This window comes from Silurus aristotelis (genome assembly GCF_946808225.1).
Source record: "Silurus aristotelis genome assembly, chromosome: 27".
NCBI classification, from domain to species: domain Eukaryota; kingdom Metazoa; phylum Chordata; class Actinopteri; order Siluriformes; family Siluridae; genus Silurus; species Silurus aristotelis.
In genome coordinates, this window is record NC_139600.1 from 14,874,884 (window position 1) to 14,900,912 (window position 26,029).

At 38.8% G+C, this 26,029-nt stretch overlaps 3 protein-coding genes across 3 annotated transcripts; all 3 read left to right on the forward strand.

Moving 5' to 3' along the window:
* Positions 1-2,383: 2,383 nt before the first annotated feature.
* tmem144a (transmembrane protein 144a) lies at positions 2,384-12,103 on the forward strand. Its single transcript, XM_083532986.1, has 12 exons — positions 2,384-2,586; positions 5,021-5,182; positions 5,386-5,508; positions 6,917-7,016; positions 7,814-7,894; positions 8,013-8,091; positions 8,251-8,327; positions 8,656-8,774; positions 10,274-10,393; positions 10,507-10,604; positions 10,729-10,782; positions 11,352-12,103. Exons 2-12 carry the CDS (start codon positions 5,029-5,031, stop codon positions 11,430-11,432), a joined length of 1,086 nt encoding a protein of 361 aa, XP_083389112.1. The 5' UTR covers positions 2,384-2,586; positions 5,021-5,028; the 3' UTR covers positions 11,433-12,103.
* A 945-nt stretch (positions 12,104-13,048) lies between these two features.
* LOC310721363 (CD209 antigen-like protein C) lies at positions 13,049-21,198 on the forward strand. The gene is made up of 6 exons (XM_083533015.1): positions 13,049-13,227; positions 13,748-13,828; positions 16,025-16,204; positions 17,043-17,185; positions 17,263-17,369; positions 17,468-21,198. Exons 1-6 carry the CDS (start codon positions 13,119-13,121, stop codon positions 17,634-17,636), a joined length of 789 nt encoding a protein of 262 aa, XP_083389141.1. The 5' UTR covers positions 13,049-13,118; the 3' UTR covers positions 17,637-21,198.
* A 42-nt stretch (positions 21,199-21,240) lies between these two features.
* On the forward strand, positions 21,241-23,224 carry LOC310721380 (C-type lectin domain family 4 member E-like). The gene is made up of 6 exons (XM_083533044.1): positions 21,241-21,401; positions 21,524-21,604; positions 21,810-21,908; positions 22,389-22,537; positions 22,633-22,739; positions 22,838-23,224. The coding sequence occupies exons 1-6, from the start codon at positions 21,320-21,322 to the stop codon at positions 23,004-23,006; spliced, it is 687 nt and encodes a 228-aa protein (XP_083389170.1). The 5' UTR covers positions 21,241-21,319; the 3' UTR covers positions 23,007-23,224.
* Positions 23,225-26,029: the final 2,805 nt, after the last annotated feature.

Below are 26,029 nucleotides of genomic sequence, written 5' to 3' on the forward strand. Positions count from 1 at the left end.
ATTTATTTTTTGACAGAATGCAGCGCAGAAACAATAACATTTCATCCTTTTTCATTCTTATCTGTTCCTTTTTCTCACAAGTGGTTTGAAGTGAAGCTTCATCACTGCTGGATGTGAGTCACAGACTCTCAGTTACCTTCAGCCATTTTACAAATGAAGTTCCTTTTCCTGCTGATGTGGCATTAAAATTAACATTTAACTAGTGAATCAGTAACATCATCCCTGTGTCAGAAATGAAAGGAGAAATTTTTTATCTTCGTAAAATCCTCACTTCTTGCTATCTGATATGCTGGTCACTAATTAGTTGACAAGCTAGCTTATGATGTTCTGGTGCTGCAATCGACACTATAGACCATGATCTTCTCCTAGATCGCTTACAAAATATCACAGAACCAATCCGGCTGTGGGATTATTTCTGAACATTGACACTCTGTAGTGCTAAAATTATACCATAATTACACTTAGCATCCAAACTAATATTGCTTAAACTGCTAATATTCCAATTTGCTTTCTTATGGCAGATAGATAGATAGATAGATAGATAGATAGATAGATAGATAGATAGATAGATAGATAGATAGATAGATAGATAGATAGATAGATAGATTTGGAACACTTCTCTATCCCTCTTTGTTATTCTCCTTGAATTTGGGATGCACTAATCGTCTTGCCAGGTTCTTCTCAAAGCCCTAATGTCAGCCGTCTATTCTCCGCTACTCTACGAGCTCCACAGAGCTGAACAGCTAATCAATAAAGCCATTAGCACCAGAACGAAGGGCTTTCACCTTCTTTACCTCTACTAACATTTGAGCAAACTTTACACAGGGGCAACAGATTACAAACAAAAAAAGAAACTCTCTTTTTGTTGCGGAGATGAAGATTTATTTTCTTTATCGAATTTCCATCACATGTAATAGTTTAAAGAAAAAATCCACAGTATATCGAGCTTTCCTGTGATTGTCTTAATCTTCGATGTTTTTTTGTAGAGGGGGGGGGGATGTTTTAAGACACATTATAATACTTCCAACAGTAAGTTGAGCATTTGAAGGTTGATTTCATGACCAGAAGGCAAAAGGACCTGATGCGTGCAATTAGAAAAAAATATTTCATGAATTTTTGAATATTCAGAGTCCTCTAAATGACCTAAAACGTGTTCAATTCTAATTAAATTGAATATGATTATGATTATGTTTCCTTTTGATTGGGCAGGGGGTAGGGAAAATTTCTGGGCCAGAAGAATTAAGCCTGAAAAAATTAAATAAAAACAAATTTTGGCACCCAAAGATTTCACATATACTGGGAATCAAATATCTGAAATATCAAGATCCAAAGACTACATGTTGTGAAAGATGTCTACAACTTAAAAATGTCATCTTAGAGTTAAGAAAGCGTGATAAATTATCGAAGTGTCAGTTCTAATATCGGTCCTATTAGTCCTATTAATATCAGCTCCTGTTAGTGAGCTTGAAATGCTCGATTATCTGAGCAACCTAAACAGCTTTAGATGACTAATTCTGTAGGTAAGACTTCCAAGTCATGAAGTCGTGAAGAGGAAAAAATCAGTATGTTCAAGATATCACTGGGACGCACTTGAAAGTCAAGTCTCCACCCTCTGCCTGATGAATCTGCTGGCTTTTGTCATGTTACATTTTTAATAAAAGAGGGAAAGAGATTTCTCAGTTATGAATTCAGCACAAGTTGATCTGAAACCACTTTAAATGATTAGTCATGATGTACTGAGGGAACCAGAGACCAGTGACAGCAGTGGCCTCTAGTGGCTGAATTGTAGTATTACTATACAGTCTTTATGTACTATTATATATTACTGTACAGTAACAAAAAAAATTTGAAGGTTTATTTTAAATTGTACATGCAGTATAAATATTTTAGCACCTTAAAATAATGAATGCATTAAATACTAAATTTTTGGTCGCAAAATCTCCTCAATAAATATTATATATAATTATAGAGATAGATAGAGATGATGTTTAAATTGTGTATAATGTTTTTATTTGATTGGCAATGCAACGTGTATATATATATATATATATATATATATATATATATATATATATATATATATATATATATATATATATATATATATATATATATATATATATATATATATATGGACACCACTATAGAATGGCAATGTTCATTGTGTTCATGGGAATTGTAGTTTTATATTATTTTTTTAAATCGTACTTGAAATGCACCACTTTTTTTTATAAAAAAGAAATACACTCAATATGAGGCTGAAAAATAATTCATAAGTACATTTAAAACGAGTCAAATCGCCTAAAGGAAATTGTAAAAAAAAAAAAAAAAAAAAAAAAAAAAGAATAGAAAAACAAGACTCGCATGTGGACCATTCACTTCCGGCATCCGCGTGACGTTTTATATCACGTGACCAGACTCAGCTGATACACAGAAGCAGGAAATTTTGATTTCTCGGATGAATTGGAGTCTTCAGTTTGGAAGACTGGGTGTTTTTGGTCTTTTTTTTTTTTGTCAAATAAAACTGGAAGCCATGCACGATAGTTGATTTATGTGAACCTGAATCTACTGGTGCCATAAAAACCGGTAAGTTGGTTTGTTTATTATTAATACATAACTATAAATGAATGCATGTCGAGGTTAGCAGGTCTGACTCACAATATTTCTAATAAAAGCGATGAATACACGTAGATTTCGGTATTTATGAAAAATGGCTCCAAAAATACTATTGTGGTTATTATATAAAATTATCAGGAAGTCTATCAAGAAATGCATGTATAATAATAATAATATTATTATTATTATTATTATTATTATTATTATTATTATTATTATTATTATTATTATAGTATAGTATAGTATAGTATAGTACAGTTCCGCATTCAAAAAGACACACCGGAATAAAAAAATAACAATATGCTAATTATGTCTAACTTATAACCCCGCCTTCAAAGTATAGGCCACGCCCCTTACACCCTTCCGAGTCACGTGCTGACACCATAGGCGATAAGAAATCCAAGATGGCGGACTTGAAAACAACTCAGTGGCTTCAGGCGAATGTTACATTATAAATGCAGAAATTTATATTTAGAATTAATGAATGAATTAAACGAATTAATAAACACGTTTCTAACATAATATTCAGTACAGGTATATATAAAAAATATAATAATAATAATAATAATAATAATAATAATATCCACAGCAAGTCTTCAGGACAGAAAACTGATTTCTGAGATTTATTATTTGTTTTTATAGGGAAAAATTGTCTAGTGAGGATCATATGTGCTATAAAAGAACTGACAGAATGCAGAAATCTGTAGTTAAGACTTTAAGTGAATTATTAAACACATTTCTAACATAATATTCAGTATGAATCCATTACTTTTTTTATAATTCTGACAATGTGGCTGTAACTCAAATCGCAGCCTTTTAAAATAAATGTATTCCAATACCTACAATAGTTTAGTCAATGAATTGTATGACAGTCTAATAATACACATTAAAAAATGTAGTTTAAAAGTAAAGTATATTTATTAGACATTTAGTTTTGACATTTTTTCCAGAGTGTCAGCACTTTTGTAGGAGTCAGGAGGTTTTTCCACCACAGGAAAGTCTTCAGGACATTAAACTGTGGTTTTGCAGTAACATGATGAGATTTTTTTTGGCTTTTTAGGAAAAGGAAAAAAAAGAGAAAAGACCATGTGCTATAAGAGAACTGACTGGATGCAGAAATCATAATTAAGGCTTCAAATTAATTATTAAAAACTTTTCTAACACTATTCAGTATGAATTTATCAATTTTATAACTCTGACAATATTTGTGGCTGTAACTCAAATCACAGGCTTTTTTTTAAATGAATTATTTGTAAAACTTTGACATTTTTATAATTTACTCAATGATGTTTAGAGGGAAAATAAATAGTCTATATATTTATAGACCATATGCTTGAAAGAATTGATGTTTCATTAAGGTTTAATGATACTGTTTCTTCTATTAAATATGACACCATGTTGAATACGTGCCTTCGTTTCGTCGCTTTCTGTTTAGTAATTGTTTAGGAAGAGTTTCACCCAAAAGCAGGAGGCAAATAGCAAAGTTTCTCTTTCCAAAGTTGAATTAAAGGACAAAGAATTTATACCACAATAAAAACGTATATTCAAAGTGTTTGGTTCAGAGAGTTGATTTGGTTTGGGTTTGAACACGAGGACATCCTGGTACATGTTGGCACACATATGGGACGCTGTGGGAGCCAGAGATCGTAAGATCATCATGAATTTGAACTTCACACAGAACTTTATACAATACACATTGCATTTGTTGGCTAATTAATTTGGCCTAAAAGGAAGAAAGCAGTTTGGGTTGTTCAGGCATTACACCAACCTACTGATGATTATTTTCATCTAAAAGCACAATCTAAAGTCTTTTATTCCCTACTGGTCAGGATTTCAACAAGCGTTAAAGCAGAATCACTCACTTGCATTGTGTCGAGTCATCAAAATTATTAGTCATATGAAAGTCTGTTGTTCTCACATGATTGCTGTGTGTGTAGGCGTAGACGTAGAAGGTTTAAAAACGCTATGATGTAATGGATGTGTATTCAAACTGATCACATGACTTTTACTTTCACACACTCGTTACCAACGGGACTGCAATGATTCTGCCATTACTACCACTTACAGCTAATCTAATATGTGAATTTGAGGATAGTTTTCTTTTTTTCTCATTAAAAAAGAGGAGAGTTTATTATAATCTCCCATTAGGCGGGAAATAAAAACAAAAATTGTCCAATTCTGAAGACTGAATGATTTTTGTGAGGGGTTTTTTTTTTTTTTTTTTTTTATGAAGGGATCTAAATCATGGATGCTGGAGGAAAAAATGTCTGTGCTGCACAAATGTTAAAATAAAGCTTTTGTGTGTCTGTGTGTGTCTGTGTGTGTCTGTGTGTCTGTGTGTCTGTGTGTGTGTGTGTGTCTGTGTGTCTGTGTGTGTTCCTCTCACTTTCTGTCTGTGATGAAGTCAAAGGGATGGAGATGCTTTTGGATCCCTCTCACCTCCTCAGAGGTTCTTCTAATGGCACGAACACCACCGAGCTGACATACGGCTTCGTGTCCTGTGCCGTTTCTGTCCTCTTCTTTGGGAGCAACTTTGTTCCTGTAAAGAAAATCGACACTGGCGACGGTGAGACGTGCGAACCTTATGAGGTCAACAACCGCATGAGTGTATATTTTAAACTAGTGCTAACTTTGGGAAGTGGGGTCAGTGTTTGGACCTTTGAAGTTGTTCTATAGTTGTTTCATTGTATAGTGTGTGTGTGTGTGTGTGTGTGTGTGTGTGTGTGTGTGTGTGTGTGTGTGTGTGTGTGTATATGTTTGTGTTATTAGGCATGTTTTTCCAGTGGGTGCTCTGCGCTGCTATATGGACCGTGGCTCTGATTGCGAACATCATCTTGAACAGCCCGAAGTTCTGGCCCCTGGCTATGCTGGGAGGAGCCATATGGGCCACAGGTAACAAGAAGCATTCACCTGCATTTCCACAACGTTTTTCATTTTCGGTGCACAGCTTTTTTTTTTTTTTTTTTTTCTCAAAGAATATTTTTCATATACAGTAAAAAAAAAGTCATAATATCGAATCTTGTTTGCATGTGTTTTCGAGCTGAAATGTAATCTAGATTTATAATTTTTAAATGAAAGAATTCTGATTACATGGTGATTGGCAGGAGCTGTAGCCAGTGGAGGGATGGAGTGAAAGGAACAGAGAAAGAGAGGGGCAAACGGAGGAGCAGAAACTCTGATATTGCGTTGTTCTCCGTTTTGTCGGTTACGTTCTAAGACTATTAGAACGCCCGTGAGTTCCGAAAATTGCAGAATTTGGACGCAGCCCATATGGTACCTTCGTGAATTCATCTAGACATTATATCACTTTATAAATGTAATAGTGTACAGTATTTTACCAAATACACACCGTAATTTCCGGACTATTAAACGCACCCATATATAAGCCACACCTACTGAATTTGAGAAAGTTTTATTTTGAACATAAATACACCGCACCTGTCTATAAGCCGCATTCTACACTGAAACTAATGAACTTTACACAGGCTTTAATGAAAGACAGTGTCTGTTACACGGCTTGTATCTAAACAGTAGCCTACCAAGAAAGTCATTGTTCACTGTCTTCCTCCTTCCTTTCACAACTATTTCTCTCGAGAGTTTATCTTTTGGCATCGTCGTGCGTTTAAAAATCACCATCGGTGAAGCTTTTCTCCCGATGCCGTGCAGCTCAGAACACAGGTGAAGTGTGTTTTCATGCCCGGTTGTTTTCAGCGTGACGAATGATTCTCATTTCCTGTAGACAGTCCGAGTGAGCGGCAGGTCAAACGTCAGAGGAACATCATCCATATTTATGATGTGGTGTGGCCCGATTCAGTGGGAGCGCATCTGATTTAATATAAAGAGTTTCATTGGTTCGCCTGAACCCGTTCTGCAATTTCATTGGTCTAATGTTATGGGGCTCAGTTTTTTGGATTGAAGTTTGTGAAACCGGGAAAAACCCAGGAAAAATCCATAAATTAGCCGCTTCATTGTTTAAGCTGCGGGGTTCAAAGCGTGGGGAAAAAAGTAGCGGCTTATAGTCCGGAAAATACGGTAGTTTAAAATGTTATTCCAAACGTTCCTGAACATTCCGCTGTGGATTCTCGCCAATTTTAAGATTATACGCAACTTGCTGTTAGTTTGGTTCCAAATGAGATCCCGCAAATTTTCCAAGACGCGAATTATCGGTGTGTGTGTGTGTGTATGTACACTTTATTTATTTATTTATTTATTTATATACATTTCTAATTTCACCTTTGTGCATTTCATTGGCTGTGTACTCATGTGTGGAAGTGAGCGTTTTCTTTCTGTTTTACTGTAGGAAACATCACGGTCGTGCCCATACTCAAGACCATCGGTCTCGGCCTAGGCCTTTTAATTTGGGCTTCTTTCAACCTCTTGATGGGCTGGGCCAGCTCACGGTAAGTTTAAAAAAAAACAAACCTCCATAATGTTAGCGAATGTATATTTGGGTCATTTGAAGGGTTTAGCATTCAGAGCAACTCGATTATTAAACAGTCATCATTGTAGCCGCCAAATGAATGTGCACCTGAGAAAAGGTTTCCTTTTTGAATCTGTAAACTCTCAAGGTTTGTTCCTCTCACCAATGTTTAATAAGGTTGAGGAGGTCAGAACTCTATAGCAGGTCACAAGATCCTCCATGCCAATCCATGTTCACGATGAACATTGCAATGCTGGAACAGGTTTGAGTGAAGGGAAAATATTATTCCATTGCATAAAACGATGTCCTATATAATTGTGTGCCTCCTACATTGTGGAAACAGTTTGATGAAGAAGCAGCTATGTCTGGAAAAAAATACGTTTGTCCATATTGTGTTCTGTGGGTGATTTAATGCACTGATTATTTATTTATTTTTTACACATTTTTTGGAAGCAAATTGCATCTGATGGAACATTTCCATTTACAAAAGAACACTGAAAGCACGTGAAAAGCTCCAAAGCTTTGAAGAGCAAACACGGAACGGTCTTTATACACACTTTTGGTCCTTACAGAGGGAGAATTGGGAGTGTAATAGGGACTGCCATATGTGTTCTCTTGTTTATTTACAAAAAATCGATGGAAGGATGAAAAGTCAGGACTAATAAATGACCAATTAGTCATTACTACTTTGTACACAATACAAAAATGTGCAAACCTTCAGCACGTGTCAGGTTCAGGGTCTCACAAGTCTCCTCAATTGTCTTATTGTATTCTCAGATTTGGCTGGTTTGGTATTGAAGCGGAGAAAGTCAGCAACCCGATACTTAACTACTGCGGAGCTGGATTGTGTTTGCTTAGGTACCATGCAAACACATTTACACACACACACACACACACACACACACACGTTTTTGTCTTCATTGTGTGATTGTTCTCTTTATTTCTGAGCTCTAACAGTATCTCTGGCCTCCCACAGCGCCATGGTGTTTTTCTTTGTGAAGACCAATGTTCAGAGGCCTGTTGCAGCTGAAGAGACGCCACTGCTAATAGACAGTGTACGTCTTCTGGTCATTTGTGTGTATAAGATGTAGAAGAGGATTTCATCAGCTGCTTGATTATAATGGATCTGTAACACGCAACTTCCTGGTTTTGATAATCGCTCTTTATTGGATGAGAGTTTTGTAAAGAAACGTGTTGTGATCTTTTCATTTCAGAGTGTAAACACCAGCCCTCACACGTCGTCGGATAACTCGTGGGTGGACATGTTGCCGCCTCTCACTAAGCGCCTGGTGTAAGTATAGAAACGATCCTGGGCTGTAGGCCACAATCCTTTTCAGGGGAAGGTTTCGCTGAAGCAGGACAAAGTGAACAAATTAAAAAGTTTGCACACTCCTACAGAAGTCTAAAATGTAAGATGTTTAAAAGTAACAAGATAATAATTCCAATTCATAATGTTTAGAAATCAGTATGATCAGGTGTCCACAAACTTTAGTCCATATAGTGGCCAGTACTTGTTTATGGTAGAATGCTAATAATTATTCCAGGTCATTGTTTAGGTACATGTTGTACAATATCTGCTTATGTTGGTTGTTTTTTTTTACTGTAATGATTTTCCTCAGAGGTTCAGGAATGGCTGTAGTAGCTGGACTCCTCTACGGTTCATCATTCATCCCCATGCTGTACATCAAAGTCCACGCAAGTCAGCATGACAGCCAATACGTTGGGGCGAGCCAGTTCGGTACGTTTTTTTGTTTGTTTGTTTTCTAAAGTACAAATCAAAATTGTACACCTCAACACTGCCTTAACCCTCAACCCTCAACACTGCATCAACACTACCTTAACCATCAACACTGCATAAACCATCAACACTGCCTTAACCCTCAACACTGCATCAACACTACCTTAACCCTCAACACTGCATAAACCCTCAACACTGCATAAACCATCAACACTGCCTTAACCCTCAACACTGCATCAACACTACCTTAACCATCAACACTGCATAAACCATCAACACTGCCTTAACCCTCAACACTGCATCAACACTGCATAAACCATCAACACTGCATAAACCATCAACACTGCCTTAACCCTCAACACTGCATCAACACTGCCTTAACCCTCAACACTGCCTTAACCCTCAACACTGCCTTAACCCTCAACACTGCCTTAACCCTCAACACTGCATCAACACTACCTTACCCATCAACACTGCCTTAACCCATCAACACTTCCTTAACCCTCAACACTGCATCAACACTGCCTTAACCATCAACACTGCTTTACCCCTCAACACTGCTTTACCCCTCAACACTGCTTTACCCCTCAACACTGCATCAACACTACCTTACCCATCAACACTACCTTACCCATCAACACTGCCTTACCCCTCAACACTGCATCAACACTGCCTTAACCCTCAACACTGCCTTAACCCTCAACACTGCCTTAACCCTCAACACTGCCTTAACCCTCAACACTGCATCAACACTGCCTTAACCATCAACACTGCCTTAACCCGCAACACTGCATCAACACTGCCTTAACCATCAACACTGCCTTACCCCGCAACACTGCATCAACACTGCCTTACCCATCAACACTGCCTTACCCATCAACACTGCCTTACCCATCAACACTGCCTTACCCATCAACACTGCCTTACCCATCAACACTGCCTTACCCATCAACACTGCCTTACCCATCAACACTGCCTTACCCATCAACACTGCCTCAACCCTCAACACTGCCTCAACCCTCAACACTGCCTCAACCCTCAACACTGCCTCAACCCTCAACACTGCCTCAACCCTCAACACTGCCTCAACCCTCAACACTGCAGCCTTTTCAACATGCCAGAATAAATGAATTACAGCATTATCAGATAATAAAAGATCTGTTAGGATTCGATGGCCGAATAAAACCAAATATTCAGAGCTGACTGATTTGATGCCGCTCTCAGTCTCTGAGAAAAAAAAAGTCCCTCACATGCAGCAGATCCGCGCCTCAAGGACGTATTTAACAGAGGTGAAAATGGTGGAAACGCTCGTTTAAATTAAAATACAGTGGAGTAAAAAGGAACATCTACTGAATCGTAGTCAGAGTGAAGGAGAATCTTTGAAAACTAGAAAGTAGCCGAAAGAGAATTTACGTACAGTAACGAAGTGCATTCACTCATATTTTACACCACTTGTGTGTGTGTGTGTGTGTGTGTGTGCGCGTGTGTGGTGTTTTCAGATCTGGATTACGTCTTCGCTCATTTCAGTGGGATCTTTCTCACCAGCACCGTATACTTCATCATCTACTGCGCCTTTAAAAAGAACAAACCGCAAGTGTTCCCTAAAGCCGTGCTCCCAGGTAGGACCCACACCTGTGTAACGACACACTGCAGAATCTTCTGGAACGTCCTCAATGGAGCCTCTTTGGTACTTTTGATATCGATTCTCTGATCTTGATTCTGTACTGCACAGGGTTTGTTTCTGGGCTGATGTGGGGCGTGGCCACCTGCTGCTGGTTCCTGGCCAATCATTACCTGAAGCCACTGGTGAGCTTCCCCATCATTACTACGGTGAGTGACACCATCTCGGATGATGATGTTTTTCCCCCACGTTACCTCAGGAGTGCAGAGGACTAAGACACAGAGTGATGAAATGAAAAGTCTCTTTATAACATTAATGCTTTGTGTTTGACAGGTTCCTGGGCTTATTGCTGCTTTATGGGGGGTCGTGGTTTTTAAAGAAGTGAAGGTAACGATGTGTGTGTGTGTGTGTGTGTGTGTGTGTGTGTGTGTGTGTGTGTGTGTGTGTGTGTGTTTCTGTATATATTTATATATACTATATGGCTAAAATGGGCGATTGGGACACCTGACTTTTTTCGCCATATGTGGCGAAACAGCTGCATAGGATGTTTGACACACAGCTGCATAGGATGTTTTTCTAAGCCCCTGTGCCCAAAGCCAGCTTCATGAAGATGTGCTTCAGACAGGGTGGAGTAGAAGATCTCCTGCTATAGAGCTCCAGCCCTACTGAACACCTTTTGGGATACATATTTTCACCCTGCACCCCCAGGCCTCCTCACCACACCTACATCAGACTTCACTAACACCTAACGTCTGAATGAGCAGCAATCTCCATAAAATCTAGTTGAACATATTCCCAGAAGAGTGGAGTTCATTTTAACAGCGAACGGAGATTCAATGTGGAAAAAGAAGCACATTGCAATCTCATGCTCAGGTGTCCACAAACTTTTGGCTAAATAGTGTATTCATTGTTGCTGTTTTTTTTTTTCGCCTATTAAAATGTTTGCTTCTCCTCAGGGATTGAGGAACTACCTACTTCTCATCCTGGCGTTTTGTATGATCGTGAGTGGAGCGTTACTGACCGGCTTCTCGCTGTAGTTACACATCAGCACCACACGATGGAGACAAAAACACCCAATCTTTCCAATAGGCTTCGTAAACCTCGTTCTGTACCTCAGCATGAAGATCTTATTTATATCCTGATTTCTGTGAAAAGTGTCAGAAAAATCAAATATGTAAAATGAGACAAAAACCTGAGACTCTTCTTTGAGTTGAGTTCTTTTGGATAGACTGTAACTGACCTGTAATATAACCCCAGCTTTTTCTACAGCAGTTTTAATTTCTAAAATGTGCACGTTTTACAATTTACATGTAAATTTGCAACACATGGTTATAGTTAATTATCCATGATGCCGCCTCTAGAACAAGCTCTTACGCCGAATTCACAGAAAAATTTACTACCGATCACAAATGTTCTGGATGCAGCATCATGGAGAATAAACCTGTTTGTTACGCCGGTGCGTGGATTCACGTGGAGAAAAATAAGAAAAAAAACAAGAAAAAAACCCCAAATTCTAATGCATGGCCTCTTTAGAACTTACAGAGTTCACAGAAGATGTTTAAAAGGTTTGAGATCTTTTATCTTGTGTGCTTATTATGTGCATTATTGTTTTCCTGGCACTTTGTTTAATGTCCTATTATTCTGAAGGGATCGCAATCAGGCAGCTGATCATCAGAACTGTAACAGTTTAATAAAAGCTCTTTTTTGATACCGTGTCTGATTTTATTTGATATTCTGGAGTATAATGTACATATTTGTGCTGTCATGCAAATAAAAATAATTTAAAAAGGTGCTATTTGTGATGTTTGAACTGTTTTTCTGGCCTCGTTTACACCTTCAAAACTCCTTCCACTCTTCTGGGAACATGTTCCACTGGATTATTGTGGAGATTTGGACGTCAGGTACTGGTGTAGGTGAGGTGAGGTGAGGAGGCTTCAAGGACGGTCAGTGTGGAACAAAATCATCCAGAGATCTTCCACACCAACCCATGTAATGCGTATCTTCATGGAGCTGTCTTTGTGCATTGTCATGCTGGAACAGATTTGGGTTTCCTAGTTCAAGTGAAAGGGAAAATTTCATGCATCCAAATTTGGTCAGATATCGATTGCGTGTGTATGTTTCATGCAAGTTGTGGTTTCTACACACGCATCTGCTGACTCAGCATGATTGTTATTTTAAAAGCTGCATTTAAATATAGAAATCGAATGATGTAAAGTTGGTTCCTTAAGATCATTAATGAAATCACATCCTTGATGGAGCTTCGGAAGTGATTTTGTTCACTAGGTCTTGTTTTTATTAGTCATATATTCATTTTTTTTGTTTTTTACTGAGTTCTTGAATTCCCCTTGCATACAAAGCCAGTGATTAGGAAATGTCCAACTTTCCCTTAGAATAAAAACTAAACAAAAAAACAACCAACAATGTCTTTTTCTGAGCAGAACCTCAAAAATCCTACATGCTAATTAATAAATACAATCCAGAATCGTATAAAGAGAATAAACTGAATATGAAATGATATGAACTACCCAAATGACATTTTCATGAAAAAAACGATTCTTCTTGGTGAAGAAACTCTACTTCCTCCCAGCAGTTGCTTCATGGTTCTCGGTTCCTGCTTTTGGGATGATGGTGTAACGGTGTGACGCTACATGTAGTGAGGACAGATGCTCATGATGCACTGATTGTTCATTTTACACTGACAATCCATCAAGTCGGACTGATCCATGGCTCTACATCAGGATATGAGAGTTCAGCGTGAACAATCTAATTACCAGAATGTACAGAGGGAGAAGAAAACACCTCCCTCACCTGGAAGAGACGCTCAGTATAGAGGTAAGGATGGGAATTATACTTGAATGTGGATAACGGAAGGCAGGGGCCTCTGGGAAAAGTCTTCCAGATTGAAGTGTATGTGTTTTGTCATTTCTATGTAAACTTTCAAATAAAGAAGGTGAAGGAACATCTTCATATTTCATGATGCTGTTGTTGGAAACTTGATTGGTACGTGGACACTTCCCTGTTTGCTCTTATAATAAAATCTACTAAAGATGGAAGACATTTTGTGAAGATTTGTGCTCATTCAGCCACAATGGCGTTAGTAAGTCAGGTTCTGATGCAGATTTTCATGGAGCTGGCTTTGTGCACAGGTGAATTGTCATGCTGGAACGAGTTTGTGTCTCCGAGGTCAAGCAAAGGGGAACATTTCATGCTACAAAATCTAAATACGGCCGGGAAAATCTGGTGTATATCCGATACTATATAGTGTTTATTATAAAATATAAGAAGATACAACATTTAGTATCACATGGTATCACTTTGAATCCTATCTTGATGATGTGTTTTTGAATTTCAGGAGCATTCAGGCTGGCTGGAGTGTGCATCGGTCTAATGTGTATCGTTCAGGCGACTCTCAACGTCGTCCTGAGGCTGTACCGTAAGTCGCAGGTTACAACTGCTGCTGTTTATCATCATTACAAAATAACAAATGCTTTTAAATTAAGTTTGTAACTTTTTATATGTGTATTATGACACGTTATACAGTACATTTGGTGTTATACTCTTGCTGCTTTTCGAACTGCTTTAACCTCAAAATTTATGTGAAAAAAATCTATAGTATCGATTTTAACTTTGACCATTGTTAGCTGAAGTAGCGTTTTCCACCAGTCTTCTTCTTCTTCTTTCGCCTGCTCCCATTAGGGGGCGCCACAGCAGATCATCCGTCTCCATACCACCCTATCCTCTACATCTGCCTCTTTCAAACCAACTATCTGCATATCTTCCTTCACCACATCCATAAACCTCCTCCTTGGTCTTCCTTTTTTCCTCCTTCCTGGTGGCTCCATCCTCAGCATTCTCCTACTGATATACCCCATGTCCCTCCTCTGCACATGTCAAAACCATCTCAATCACACCTCACTTACCTTGTCTCCAAAACGTCCTACATGCGCTGTCCCTCTAATAAACTCATTTCTAATTCTGTCCATCGTCATCACTCCCAACGAAAACCAAAACATCTTCAGCTCTGCTACCTCCAGCTTCACCTCCTGTCTTTTACTCAATGCCACTGTCTCTAAACCATACAACATCTCAGGTCTCACCACAATCCTATAAACTTTCCCTTTCACTCTCACAGATACTCTTCTATCACAAATCACTCCTGCTGTCACTCTTCTCCACCCACTCCACCCTGCCTGCACTCTTTTCTTCACTTCTCTAACACACTCTCCATTACTTTGCACTGTTGACCCCAGGTACCTGAACTCCTCCACCTTCTCCTCCTCTTCTCCCTGCAACCGCACCAATCCACTGCCCTCCCTCTCATTCACACACATGTACTGTCTTACTCCTACTGACTTTCATTCCCCTTCTCTCCAGCGTGCACCTCCACCTCTCCAGGCTCTTTTCAACCTGCTCCCTACTCTTACCACAAATAACAAAATCATCCATAAACATTATAGTCCACGGAAATGTCTGTCTGACCTCGTCCGTCAACCTGTCCATCAGGATACAGCAAAGGGCTCAGGGCCGATCCTTGATGCAGCCCAACCTCCCCCTTGAACCAGTCTGTCGTTCCTACTGCACACTTCACTGCTGTCACACTGTCCTCATACATGTCCTGCACCACCCACACATACTTCTCTGACACACCAGACTTCCTCATACAATACCACAACTCCTCTCTTCACCCTGTCGTACGCTTTCTTTAAATCCACAAACACACAATGCAGCTCCTTCTGTCCTTCTCTATACTTCTCCATCAACATTCTCAAAGCAAATAATGCATCTGTGGTGCTCTTCCTTGGCATGATACCATACTGCTGCTCACAGATGGTCACCTCTTCTCTCAGCCTGACTTCCACTCCTCTTTCCCATAACTTCATGGTGTGACTGATCAACTTTATTCCCCCTGTAGTTACTGCAGGTCTGCACATCTCCCTTATGCTTAAAGATCGGTACCAGCTCTTTCTTCTGACGCTCTCCTGCACTTCCTCATTCCACCACCACATCTCTTTGTCTTCCTTCCTATTTCCAGATGTCACACCAAGTACCTTTCTAGCTGTCTCCCTAATCACTTCTGCAGTAGTTGCCCAATCATCCAGCACCTCTTCACCACCACCGCACCCCTGTCTGACCTCTTTTCTGAATCACATACTATACAGTCTTCCTCCTTCAGTCTCCACAACCTTATTCTTTTTCAGTCTTCACTCTTCTCTAATTAATTTTTATTTTTTTTTACCTCTAAAGCCGTCCTACAGACCACCATCCTATTCTGTCTAGCTACACTGTCCCCTGCCAACACCTTACAGTCTACAACCTCCTTCATGTTGCATCTCCTACATAGAAAATACCTACATAGTAGCATATTCCACCAGTAGGGGGAGTGAAATTGTTTAGAAACGCAATCAAACACAGACTACATTTTCCATCAGCCACTTCATGTTTATTTAATCTTACCTGATAATTTGCTGATAATTAGCACATAAATTCTGCCTTACCGTTCAGTATAACAATAAAGAGAAGAGACCAGTCAGTCTGTAAGGCACAGTGTCTCAGACTGCATCGTCTTCTACAGGGTAACATGTACTTCCCTTTAATTACACAGATTAATATGATAATTCTATTGGTTCAGTTCTTTCTCAGAAACATACAGAGCAGTTCTTGATGGACTGTGAAAATTACACGCTGGCCAAATACAATGTACTTAATGAGGAGAAAAGACAGTTAGACATCAACTACCTCAGCCTGGGTAAAGTGAGAGATCAGCTACAGCAGGACAAAGATCAACTCCAGAGAAGATATTCCAACTTTGGTCAGTGATTTCATTTCATTTTTATTTTTATTACTGATAGAATTACTGTATATACAACTAAAAATAAAAAAAACAAATGCTAGTGAACCTCATTACTAATTGAAATGAAATAAATGACATTTGCTTAGTTGCTATTAAACCTGGCTGATGATTTCAACAACACACACTGATCAGGCATAACATTATGAGTGTTGAAGTGAAGATCACTGATGAGCTCTTCATCATGGCTCCTGTTAGTGGGTGGATTTATTTATTTGGCAGCAAGTGAACATTTTGTCCTCAAAGTTGATGTTAGAAGCAGGAAAAATGGGCGAGTTTGACAAATTGTGACGTCTAGACGTCTGGGTCAGAGCATCTACAAAACTTCAGCTCTTGTGGGCTGTTCCTGGTCTGCCGTGGTCAGAAGGAACAGTGGTGAACCGGCGACAGCTGAGGCTCATTGATGCAGGTGATCGGATCCATCGTCTGTTGGATCGGACCACACGGACCAGCCTTCGCTCCGAAGGCTAATCTGTGTGGTCCGATCCAACAGGCGAGCTCCTGTAGCTCAAACTGCTAAAGAAGTTAATGTTGTTGATGTTCGATGGGTCAGGACTGTTTTAGCAGCAAAAGGGGACCAACACGGTATCAGGCAGGTGATCATAATGTAATGCCTGGTCTTTAATAGCTTTGACAGCAATCAGAATTAAAGTTAGACTAAAATACGTAGCATACGATAAACTTCCTTTTTTACAGACCTGATTGGCTACAAACATAGAGGTAACCTTACCTACTTTAGATGTTTTCATGGAATTTCATCAGGTCTAAAAGAACAAATCCTAATCTCTTCTAAGAACAGCTGAGGATCTTAGGATGGGGTGGGTCTCCTTCAGGTCCAGTCTTTACTTCATGTCTAAGGAGAACAAGAGCTGGACTCAGAGCCAAGACGACTGCATTAAGAAAAATGCAAACCTCGTGATCATAACGAGCAGAGAAGAACAGGTGAGACAGAAAGAGAAAAACATTTTGATGGAATAGTGATGTTAAACTGTGCATTATAAATAATTCTACCTGAACAGGATTTCGTTGAGTTGTTTAGAAGAGGAAAGTCAGCTTGGATTGGTTTGAATAACCAAAACAAGGCGGGCTTTTGGAAATGGGTGGACGGTAAACAACTGCAAACTCCGTAAGAACTTAGTCATCTCATTGAACTCATTGATCTGCTCGTGATTAACTTTTTCTCTGAAGAGCTTAAATGTGCTGATCCTTTATGTGTGTTTTCAGATTCTGGTGGACTCAAGAGCCAAACAATCATAATGGAGATGAAAATTGTGTTGAAACTGGTTACCGTCCTGAAGATGGAAGACCAGTGGTTGATGTCCTTAACACATGGAACGATAATACATGCAGTGCCAAGATATTTTACATATGTGAGAAAACCATTTCCATTTAAATCTCTGTGAAGAGAAATGGATTGTAGACCAGTAGAGCAAAAACACATTCCAAATGCATTCAATTCAGTGTGTCGTTTTTTTATTAGCTACATCCATTAGTGTTTGTGTATTACTAGCATTTTTCATAAGCGTTGTTATATTTTCTTGAAGGTGTTTTGACTTGTATTTTTCCATGTCTGATTCTGTATGGAGATGTTTTTTCTTTTATTCTTCTTTTAAATAAATGCATTTAATGTCTTAGTTAAGACGATAGATCAGTCGTTCCTGTTTATTTATGAGTGGATAAAAAACGTAACTCACACCAGACCACTAATCAGGGTACTACTTACCAACATACAGTTCAGCATCAGTTCAACAACAAGCAGAACATTTTGTGAGAAATAAATTATAGAAGAATCTGCAGACTCGACCTCGCCACAACACCCGTGGCCTCACTTACGTGAGTTTTTGAAAAGCAAATAGTTGAAAGGAAGGTTTTTGGCTCATGATAATTGCAATAAAAATCAATCAGTGTTTGACTCATTAATATCATTCTAATAATAGATCAGTGTGTTAGGATTAACATTAGAGTCTTTTCACATGAACTGAGATGATTAAGCAAAGTCTTTGAACGAACTTACGGTACTTCAGTTTCATTTTACGGAATATAGTTAAAAGCTGAGTTTCCTTAGGAAAGTGGCGGACCATGACTTTTGTTTAGGTTTGTTTAGTCTCCACCTCACACTTTGAGTGCATTTTAAAAAGTTATTATTAAACTTGAAAACATACACAACCATGCCAGAGGTCTAAAAAATAAACTAGAGTTAACGCAGTGTCACTGTGGCGACTCGCTCCGTACCAGAAATACAATAAAGAATCAATAGCGCTAGCGTTAGCCGCTAACCAGGAAGTGATATGGATTCTTTAGTGTTTTATATTCAGCTTCAAAGGTTTTTTTAATGAATGAATGAAGGAAGTAATGAAGACATTTGTTAAAGTTTGCTGAAATAAATAAAACAGTTAAGTAGATCATATCTTTAGAATATTAAATGTAAAACACACACACACACACATTTATATAGACCTCTGTATTACCCAAATGGGGTCTAATCAGTGGCGGGCCGTGCATTTGGTACCTGGGACTTAATACCACCACTATCACGTGGCAATTATAGAAACCATTAATACTATACAAAAACGTAATATAACAACATGTGGCATTACAGCGAGAAAGGCATTTCACATATGGAGGTGAAAACCATTTTACTAAAGCAAGAAACCCAGTTTAGACTCTAAACCTCTACAATACAACCACAACTGTGCACCTACATCATCTGGAGCAGTTCAGAATCAATGAGTGGAGAACAAATCCTTTCCCAGGCTGAGACAAGCTAGCTAGCTTTGGGGTTGGCCGACCAACCAATCAGAGGACGGAAAAATGCTGACACTTTTCTGGGCCAGCTAGCTGCTCTGTGAGGCGAATATGAAATCTGATGGTTAAAGAAACAGACCCAATGCTAATATTGTCTAAGGTACATGGGCCAGCACTACTGATTGTGAAGGCCCTGGGCAGATTAGATTGACATAGCATTGGACAAAAAATCTAACATCCACATCCACAGACTGGAAGCAGTGCAGCCAAGAGAAACAATAAAGAAGAGAATAAACTGTTGGGAATAAATTAATACAATTTCATGGAACAATTATTAGAATTTAGGTTGTAAATGTAGGACAGTGCTTATAATAGTGTTTAGGGCAGGAGAGAAGACTTTGCTGGCCCTGACCGGCCCTGAATTTTTTTTATGCTGACTGAACCCCAGGCCTTCACACCTCACTTACATCAGTACCTGACTTTACTAAAACCATTGTAGCTGAATAATTTTCACACAAATCTCCACAGAATCTAGTGGAACATCTTCTCACAAGGGTTGAGGTTGTTATAACAGTAAATGGAGACTAAATGTTGAATGAGATGTTCAAGAAGCAAATCCTATTTTCAGGTGTCCACAAATGCTTGTGCAGATACTGTAGTGAATATTGTAACTCTATACACTTTTGAAATAGTCATAGGTACAGATAGATGTAATGTACTTGTCTTAATCTTCCTGACAATAATATTGGCACTGAAATTATGAGAAATAAGTTTTTTTTTAAGCATGGTGAATGGAGAGTCACAACAGATGGAATCACAGAAAAAAAAACAAAAAACCTAGAACCTAAAAAATTACTAGATCCTGTCAGATTTGCTGTTTTTTTTTTTTTTTACTTCCAAGGATTTAACTACTGCTTTCTAGCCATAAAATGTTGACTTGAAGCTGACAGAATTTCCTTGAGTGCAACTGGCATCAAATATATCAAATGTGTGTTGGTGTCAAGGTTGGAATTTCTGCTGCAGTCAGTTTAACCCTGATCAAGCACATCATGTCCATCCGGTTGGTCATCTACACTGCCAGTAAAAGCTGCCCATAGACATCTTGCTGGACCGGTTTAGGTTTAGACCTGACAGGGATGTCTCTTCTCTTGAATGAGAGATATTCTCAGAGTAGTTTCTTTGGAACTCCTCTAATTGCTTCTTTAATTCTGAAATTTGCTTCAGGTGCTTTGCATTTTGCAGATGCTGCTTAATGTCTGCAATTTTACATCTTTCTGAAGCATGTCCTCTTCAGACACTTCCTGTTTTAAATACGTCTGCTAAGAACTTTCTTGAACTTAATTTTTTTTTAGGGTTTACCTCATCAGATACGTCTATAAGATAAGCAGACTGTTGGTTAGTTGCCGCTCATGGTTTGAATGGGACCGATTAGTGTTTGTTCAGTCTAAAATGTTTTCTCATTCTATTGTTTGCTTGTCTTTTACTGTACAAATGATCACTACTACATTTAGGATGGAAGGCGTTTCATCTTTCCTTCTTTTCAGCGGAACATTAGCCTTTCATTTGATGGTGAGACGTATAAATGAATACAGTACGTTTGATGAGAAATGAGGCTTTGCACAGCAAGTATCGAAATCAGGTTCAAGGAAGCTTTAAGGAAGCACCATTGTCCTGATTGGTAGGCTGTGCAGTCGGCATCAGGCAAGAGAAGGAGTTGGAAGGTTGCAGTGTTGAGATCAAATGGGAGCTTTAAGAGGGAGGCCTCCCAGTCGGCCTCAGTGTGGAACTCGGCAGGGCAGACCATCAGGTGTTGGGCCTTTCATCTGGGTCTGGGAATTGGTCATGTCTGGGATATAGTCGGTTAACCAATACACCACTTTCAGAAGGAAAACAGAATTGGCCACACTTGATTGGATCATGGTTCCCAATGGGAGCACTGCCCACTGGCTGGTGGTCTGGGACAACAAGAAGGTTGCTTTAGGTTTGGGTTACAACAGGCACTTGTATAAGTAATGGTGACAAATGATGTGACAAGAAGGAAGTGTGTGCCCCAAGGTTACTTGGCTGTTGTGTGTCCTGAGTACCTCTGCCACAGCGCTCTGTGTGAAGAGGAAATCCAGTGCACTACTTGGAAATATTACGCTTTTCCTGTGAGTCACAGCATTATGTCTAAAAAAAAAAAGTTAACCAACCACATGGCAGTGCAGAAATAGCGTGCACACACACACACACACACACACACACACACACACACACACACACACACACACACACACACACATAAGGAGACGCTTCAGCATTGGAGTGTACATCACAGCCTCTAAAGTGGGAATGGGAATTCACAATAAAGACCTTATGTATAAGAACATGGAGAAAGTGGTAAAAGCCTGTGTGAGAGATGCTCAATACAGAGGTAAGAATTTGCACACACACACACACACACACACACACACACACACACACACACACACACACACACAAACACACACATTTGTAATCATAAATTATGCTCACTTGCTATGGCATTTTTTTTAGGAGCGTTCAGACTGACTGCACTGTGTCTGGGTCTGATGTGTCTTCTTCAGGCGACTCTCAACATCGTCTTGAGACTGCACTGTAGGTTCAGCTTTTAAAGACTGAAGAGTGCTAAAATGTTTAATGCATTTTTACGTGTCAGTGTTCGACTTATCCGTGATAAATTTAAGACTTGGTTATATTATTTATATGATGCAGGGTTTGAGTAAAACATTCAATATATTTTTATCAGCTTTGTCTAAGTTATTAATTCTAATTATTCATGAATATGTTGGTAAATTTACAGTTACTGAGAAGTTCCAGAGCAACGACACCGGACTGGTTGAAAAGATAGACCGGCTCCAGAGACAGAAAGATGTACTTCAGGAAAAGCTTTTCAACTTTAGTCAGTGATTAAATTTTTTTTTTTCATCGAGAGAAAACATTTACACCTGGGAGAAAAGTTAAAAATGTGTAATTATTCATTGCTAATCTGGAAGATAAAGAAAAACCTTTCACAGAACATCACAGCTATTTTACATGAAATAGGTCAGTTGAATGTTTTATAACATTCGCTAACTTTCTAGTGATTGTGGTTACTAAGCTGAATTTTACAACATAATCCTTTTGCAAAATACGCAATCTTTTCCGACTGTACCGAAATTGTATCGAAATAAATAACAACTTAAATGTCAGAATTATTATATCTTTAATGAGGTCTTCCAACGAAATAAAAATCCAGAGGAAAAAACATATTTAACAATCGGGAGCATTTTAAATAAAAAATAAATAAATAAATGAAACAACACCTTACCTCTGTACATATCTGTTTCGACTCTGCATAAATGCAGTTCACTCTGAATGAACAAATGCTAATTTCTTGTAGGTACAGCTGAGGATATCAGGATGGGGTGGGTCCGCTTCAGTTTCAGTATTTACCACATGTCTACTGAGCACAAGAACTGGACTCAGAGCAGAGACGACTGCGCTAATAAAAATGCAAACCTCGTGATCGTAACAAGCAGAGAAGAACAGGTGAGACAGTTAGAGAACATCATATGGAACTCATATTTCTAAATTCTTATAACTGTGATTGGATGGTTATGTGCATTATTAATTTACCTGAACAGGAATTCATTGAGACGTTTAGAAAATCAAAATCAGCTTGGATTGGTTTGAGTAAACAAAACACAGAGGGCTTGTGGAAATGGGTGGACGGTACACCACTGAAAACTACGTAAGAACTCAGTCATCTCATTAAATTCAGTGATTTGCTCGTTATTAACTTTTTCTCTGAAGAGCTTAAAAGTGCTTATCCTTTGTGTGTGTTTTCAGTTTCTGGTGGATTCATGAGCCAAACAATTTTACTGGAGATGAAAATTGTGTTGAAACTGGTTACAGTCCTGAAAATAGAAGACCAGTGGATGACGACCTTAAAACATGGAACGATAATACATGCAGTGCCAATATATTTTACATATGTGAGAAAACCATTTCCATTTAAATCTCTGTGAAGAGAAATGGATTGTAGACCAGTAGAGCAAAAACACATTCCAAATGCTTTCACTTTACTGAGTGTCATTTTATATTAGGTACATCCATTAGTGTTTCTATATTACTAGCATATTTTCATATGCGTTGTAATATTTTCTTAAAGTTTATTTGTTTGATTCATTTTTTCATATCTGACTTTTTTTTTTTATTATTCTTGCTTTCAAATAAATAAAACAAAATAAATGCATTCTGTCTTAGTTGATGATAAGTAACTTTGCAAAGAAAACACATGCAGTTTACTTCTTTTAAAGAAAAAAATAAGAACAGGTAATATCGTCTATTCTAATGTATACCATACAGACAAGTATTGGGACACCTGACTTTTCCAGCCATAACAGATTCCTCCCTGGACTGTTACCACTAATTTTAAGGCACATAATTGTATAGGACGAACTTGAGGAACTTAAACAAGGAAAACCAAACCTGTGTACAAATCCAGCTCCATGATAATATGCCCTACAACCTTAATTTTTCATGCTGACTGAACCCCGGAATCACCTGAGACTGAACTGAACTACACTTCATGCTTCCCTCTGCTGACCAGCTTTATGGAGATTCTGATTTCAAATTCCAACAAGACTTGGCACCTGCCCACACTGCCAAAAGTACTAATACCTTGTTTAAGGACCATGGTATCCATGTGCTTAATTGGCCAGCAAACTCTCCCAACCTGAACCCCATGGACAATTTATAGGATATTGTAAAGAGAAATCTATGAGACACCAGACCCAACAACCAAGAGCTGAAGGCCGCTATCAGAGCAACCTGGGCTTCCAAACCAAGTCAGCAGCGTCACAGACCGATCGCCTCCATGCCACTGCAGTAATTCATGCAAAGAGAGCACCAACGGAGTATTGAGTTCTGTACATTTCCATACTTTTCAGTAGTCCAACATTTATGTGTTAATAAAATCCTTCATTTTTATTTTTATTTTTTTTAATTGGTCCTAAGTAATATTCAATTTTTCTGTCAAAATAAATTTTGGGTTTTGATTATATGTGAGGGGAGTGGTGGCTCCAGCGGTTAAGGCGCTGGGTTGCGGATCGGAAGGTCTGGGGTTCAAGCCCCGGTATCGCCAGGCTGGCACTCTTGGGCCCTTGAGCAAGGCCCTTAACCCTCTATGCTCCGGGGGTCCTTTACGAGGGATATATCAAGGTCCGTGACGTCGGAGTGACGTGGGGCCGCCTTCCCGTGGGCTCACCACCTGCAGAAGGGACCGTAAGGGACGGTGCTGTGAGGATTGGGCAGTCGAAGTCCTCGGGGGCCTGCTTAGACTGCTGCCCCCGCGACCCGAATTACGGATAAGCGGGAGAAAATGAATGAATGAATGAATGAATGAATGATTATATGTGAGCCATAATCATCAAAATTAATGGAAATAAACACTTGAAATATATCAGTCTGTGTGTGATAAATCTTAATATATGAGTTTCACTGTTAGTATTGAATTACTAAAATAAATAAACTTTTTCCTAAATCTCCTTTAACCTCAGAAACATGATCCAGTGAATTTTTTAGAATGTATTGATAGGTGATTTTCATAGTAGGACAAGGGAATTGTGGTTACTTGGGATTCTGTATCCAATAGGAAGTTTGCATGTCTTCTTTTGTATCAATCCAAGCAGTGCATTTTTATTCCACTCGTTTCACTGGCCAGGCCTAACAGGAAATCTTACTGTGCTTGATTTTCCTAAACGACACTTAATTTTTGTTCCACTTTAGAAGGATCTAGGGTATTCTTGGCAAATTGACCATCTGATTCATAACACAAACAATACCAGGTTGATTGGTCATCTATAATGTCTTACTGTATACTGTATTAAACTTGTTTTGATCACTAATTTAACTCAAGTACAAGGTTTGTGTACTTTGTCCACCACGGCTAAAGGAACATAGCAGCTTCAGAGCAGGTGTTTGCTAAGTTGTTGGTTACTATGACTAGTTACATGGTAAATCCTATCAGTACTAGCAGACAGGCTAAGTTTAAGTTGACTACTTACAGACAGGTTGATAACACTCATAATTTGTAATTTGGCCTCTGTACACCACCACAGTGACATTAGACAATATTAGTATTGGGTCTGTTTCTTTAACCAATCAGATTTCAAATTCACAGGGCAGCTAGCTGGCCCAGAATAGTATCAGCATTTTGCCGTCCTCTGATTGGTTGGTCAGAGGGAAACTGTTATAGCCAAGTTTGACTGGTAAAACACTTCTGTAGCTCTGCACACATTAATACATCTGAGTTAGACTTTTTTACGAACACAATGGCTAACAGAGGAAGAGAAATTTATTTGGTCTCGGACATACTTGAAAATCAATTTTCAAGAAAAGCTATACATGGTGAGAAGGTCGGCCAACCCTGAAGTTAGCTAGCGTGTCTCAGCCCAGGAAAGGGTTTGTTCTCCACTTCCAGACCAGTGAATACGAGCGGTACCACTGCATTACAGCCTCTGAGGAGCAGTGCAAATTATGAGTCTGCGTATTGATTCTGAACTGCTCCAGATGTTGTAGGTGCACAGTTGTGGTTGTAGTGTAGAGGTTTGGAGTCTAAACTGGGTTTTTTTAATTAGTCAAATAGTATTTACCCTCCATATGTGAAATTCCTCTCTCTCTGTAATTCCACGTGTTGTTATATCACGTTTTTGTATAGTATTGATGGTTTCAATAATTGGTGGTGGTATAAAGAGGTGGATTAAGTCATGTAAGTCCTCACTAAAGGCCCAGGTACCAACTGCACGGCCCTCCACTGCATTACAGGTATTTTGTAGACAGTTCGTCATTTTTCACACACTCAAAAGTAGATACACATTCGATAAAGGGCATGTTTAAGTTCACCCTTCCACATATGAGAAAGTGGCTAATCTTAAACCCTGGTGTAAATCTGTCAAACCGGAAACTGTTTCCGGCCAAGGAGGAACAAGTCTGTTTTACAATTTCCTGATCAGTTCATTTTAGAGTTTTTGCCCTTAA

Excerpts from the sequence above, each read along its gene's own strand:
- tmem144a (XM_083532986.1), top strand. The coding sequence starts at position 5,029 with ATGGAGATGCTTTTGGATCCCTCTCACCTCCTCAGAGGTTCTTCTAAT. Across the intron at positions 5,183-5,385 it reads GAAAATCGACACTGGCGACG|GCATGTTTTTCCAGTGGGTG; the intron begins GTGAGACGTGCG and ends TTGTGTTATTAG. Across the intron at positions 10,783-11,351 it reads TGGTTTTTAAAGAAGTGAAG|GGATTGAGGAACTACCTACT; the intron begins GTAACGATGTGT and ends GCTTCTCCTCAG.
- LOC310721363 (XM_083533015.1), top strand. The coding sequence starts at position 13,119 with ATGGCTCTACATCAGGATATGAGAGTTCAGCGTGAACAATCTAATTAC. Across the intron at positions 13,228-13,747 it reads AAGAGACGCTCAGTATAGAG|GAGCATTCAGGCTGGCTGGA; the intron begins GTAAGGATGGGA and ends TTTGAATTTCAG. Across the intron at positions 13,829-16,024 it reads CGTCGTCCTGAGGCTGTACC|TTCTTTCTCAGAAACATACA; the intron begins GTAAGTCGCAGG and ends CTATTGGTTCAG.
- LOC310721380 (XM_083533044.1), top strand. The coding sequence starts at position 21,320 with ATGGGAATTCACAATAAAGACCTTATGTATAAGAACATGGAGAAAGTG. Across the intron at positions 21,605-21,809 it reads CATCGTCTTGAGACTGCACT|TTACTGAGAAGTTCCAGAGC; the intron begins GTAGGTTCAGCT and ends GTAAATTTACAG. Across the intron at positions 22,538-22,632 it reads TAACAAGCAGAGAAGAACAG|GAATTCATTGAGACGTTTAG; the intron begins GTGAGACAGTTA and ends TTACCTGAACAG.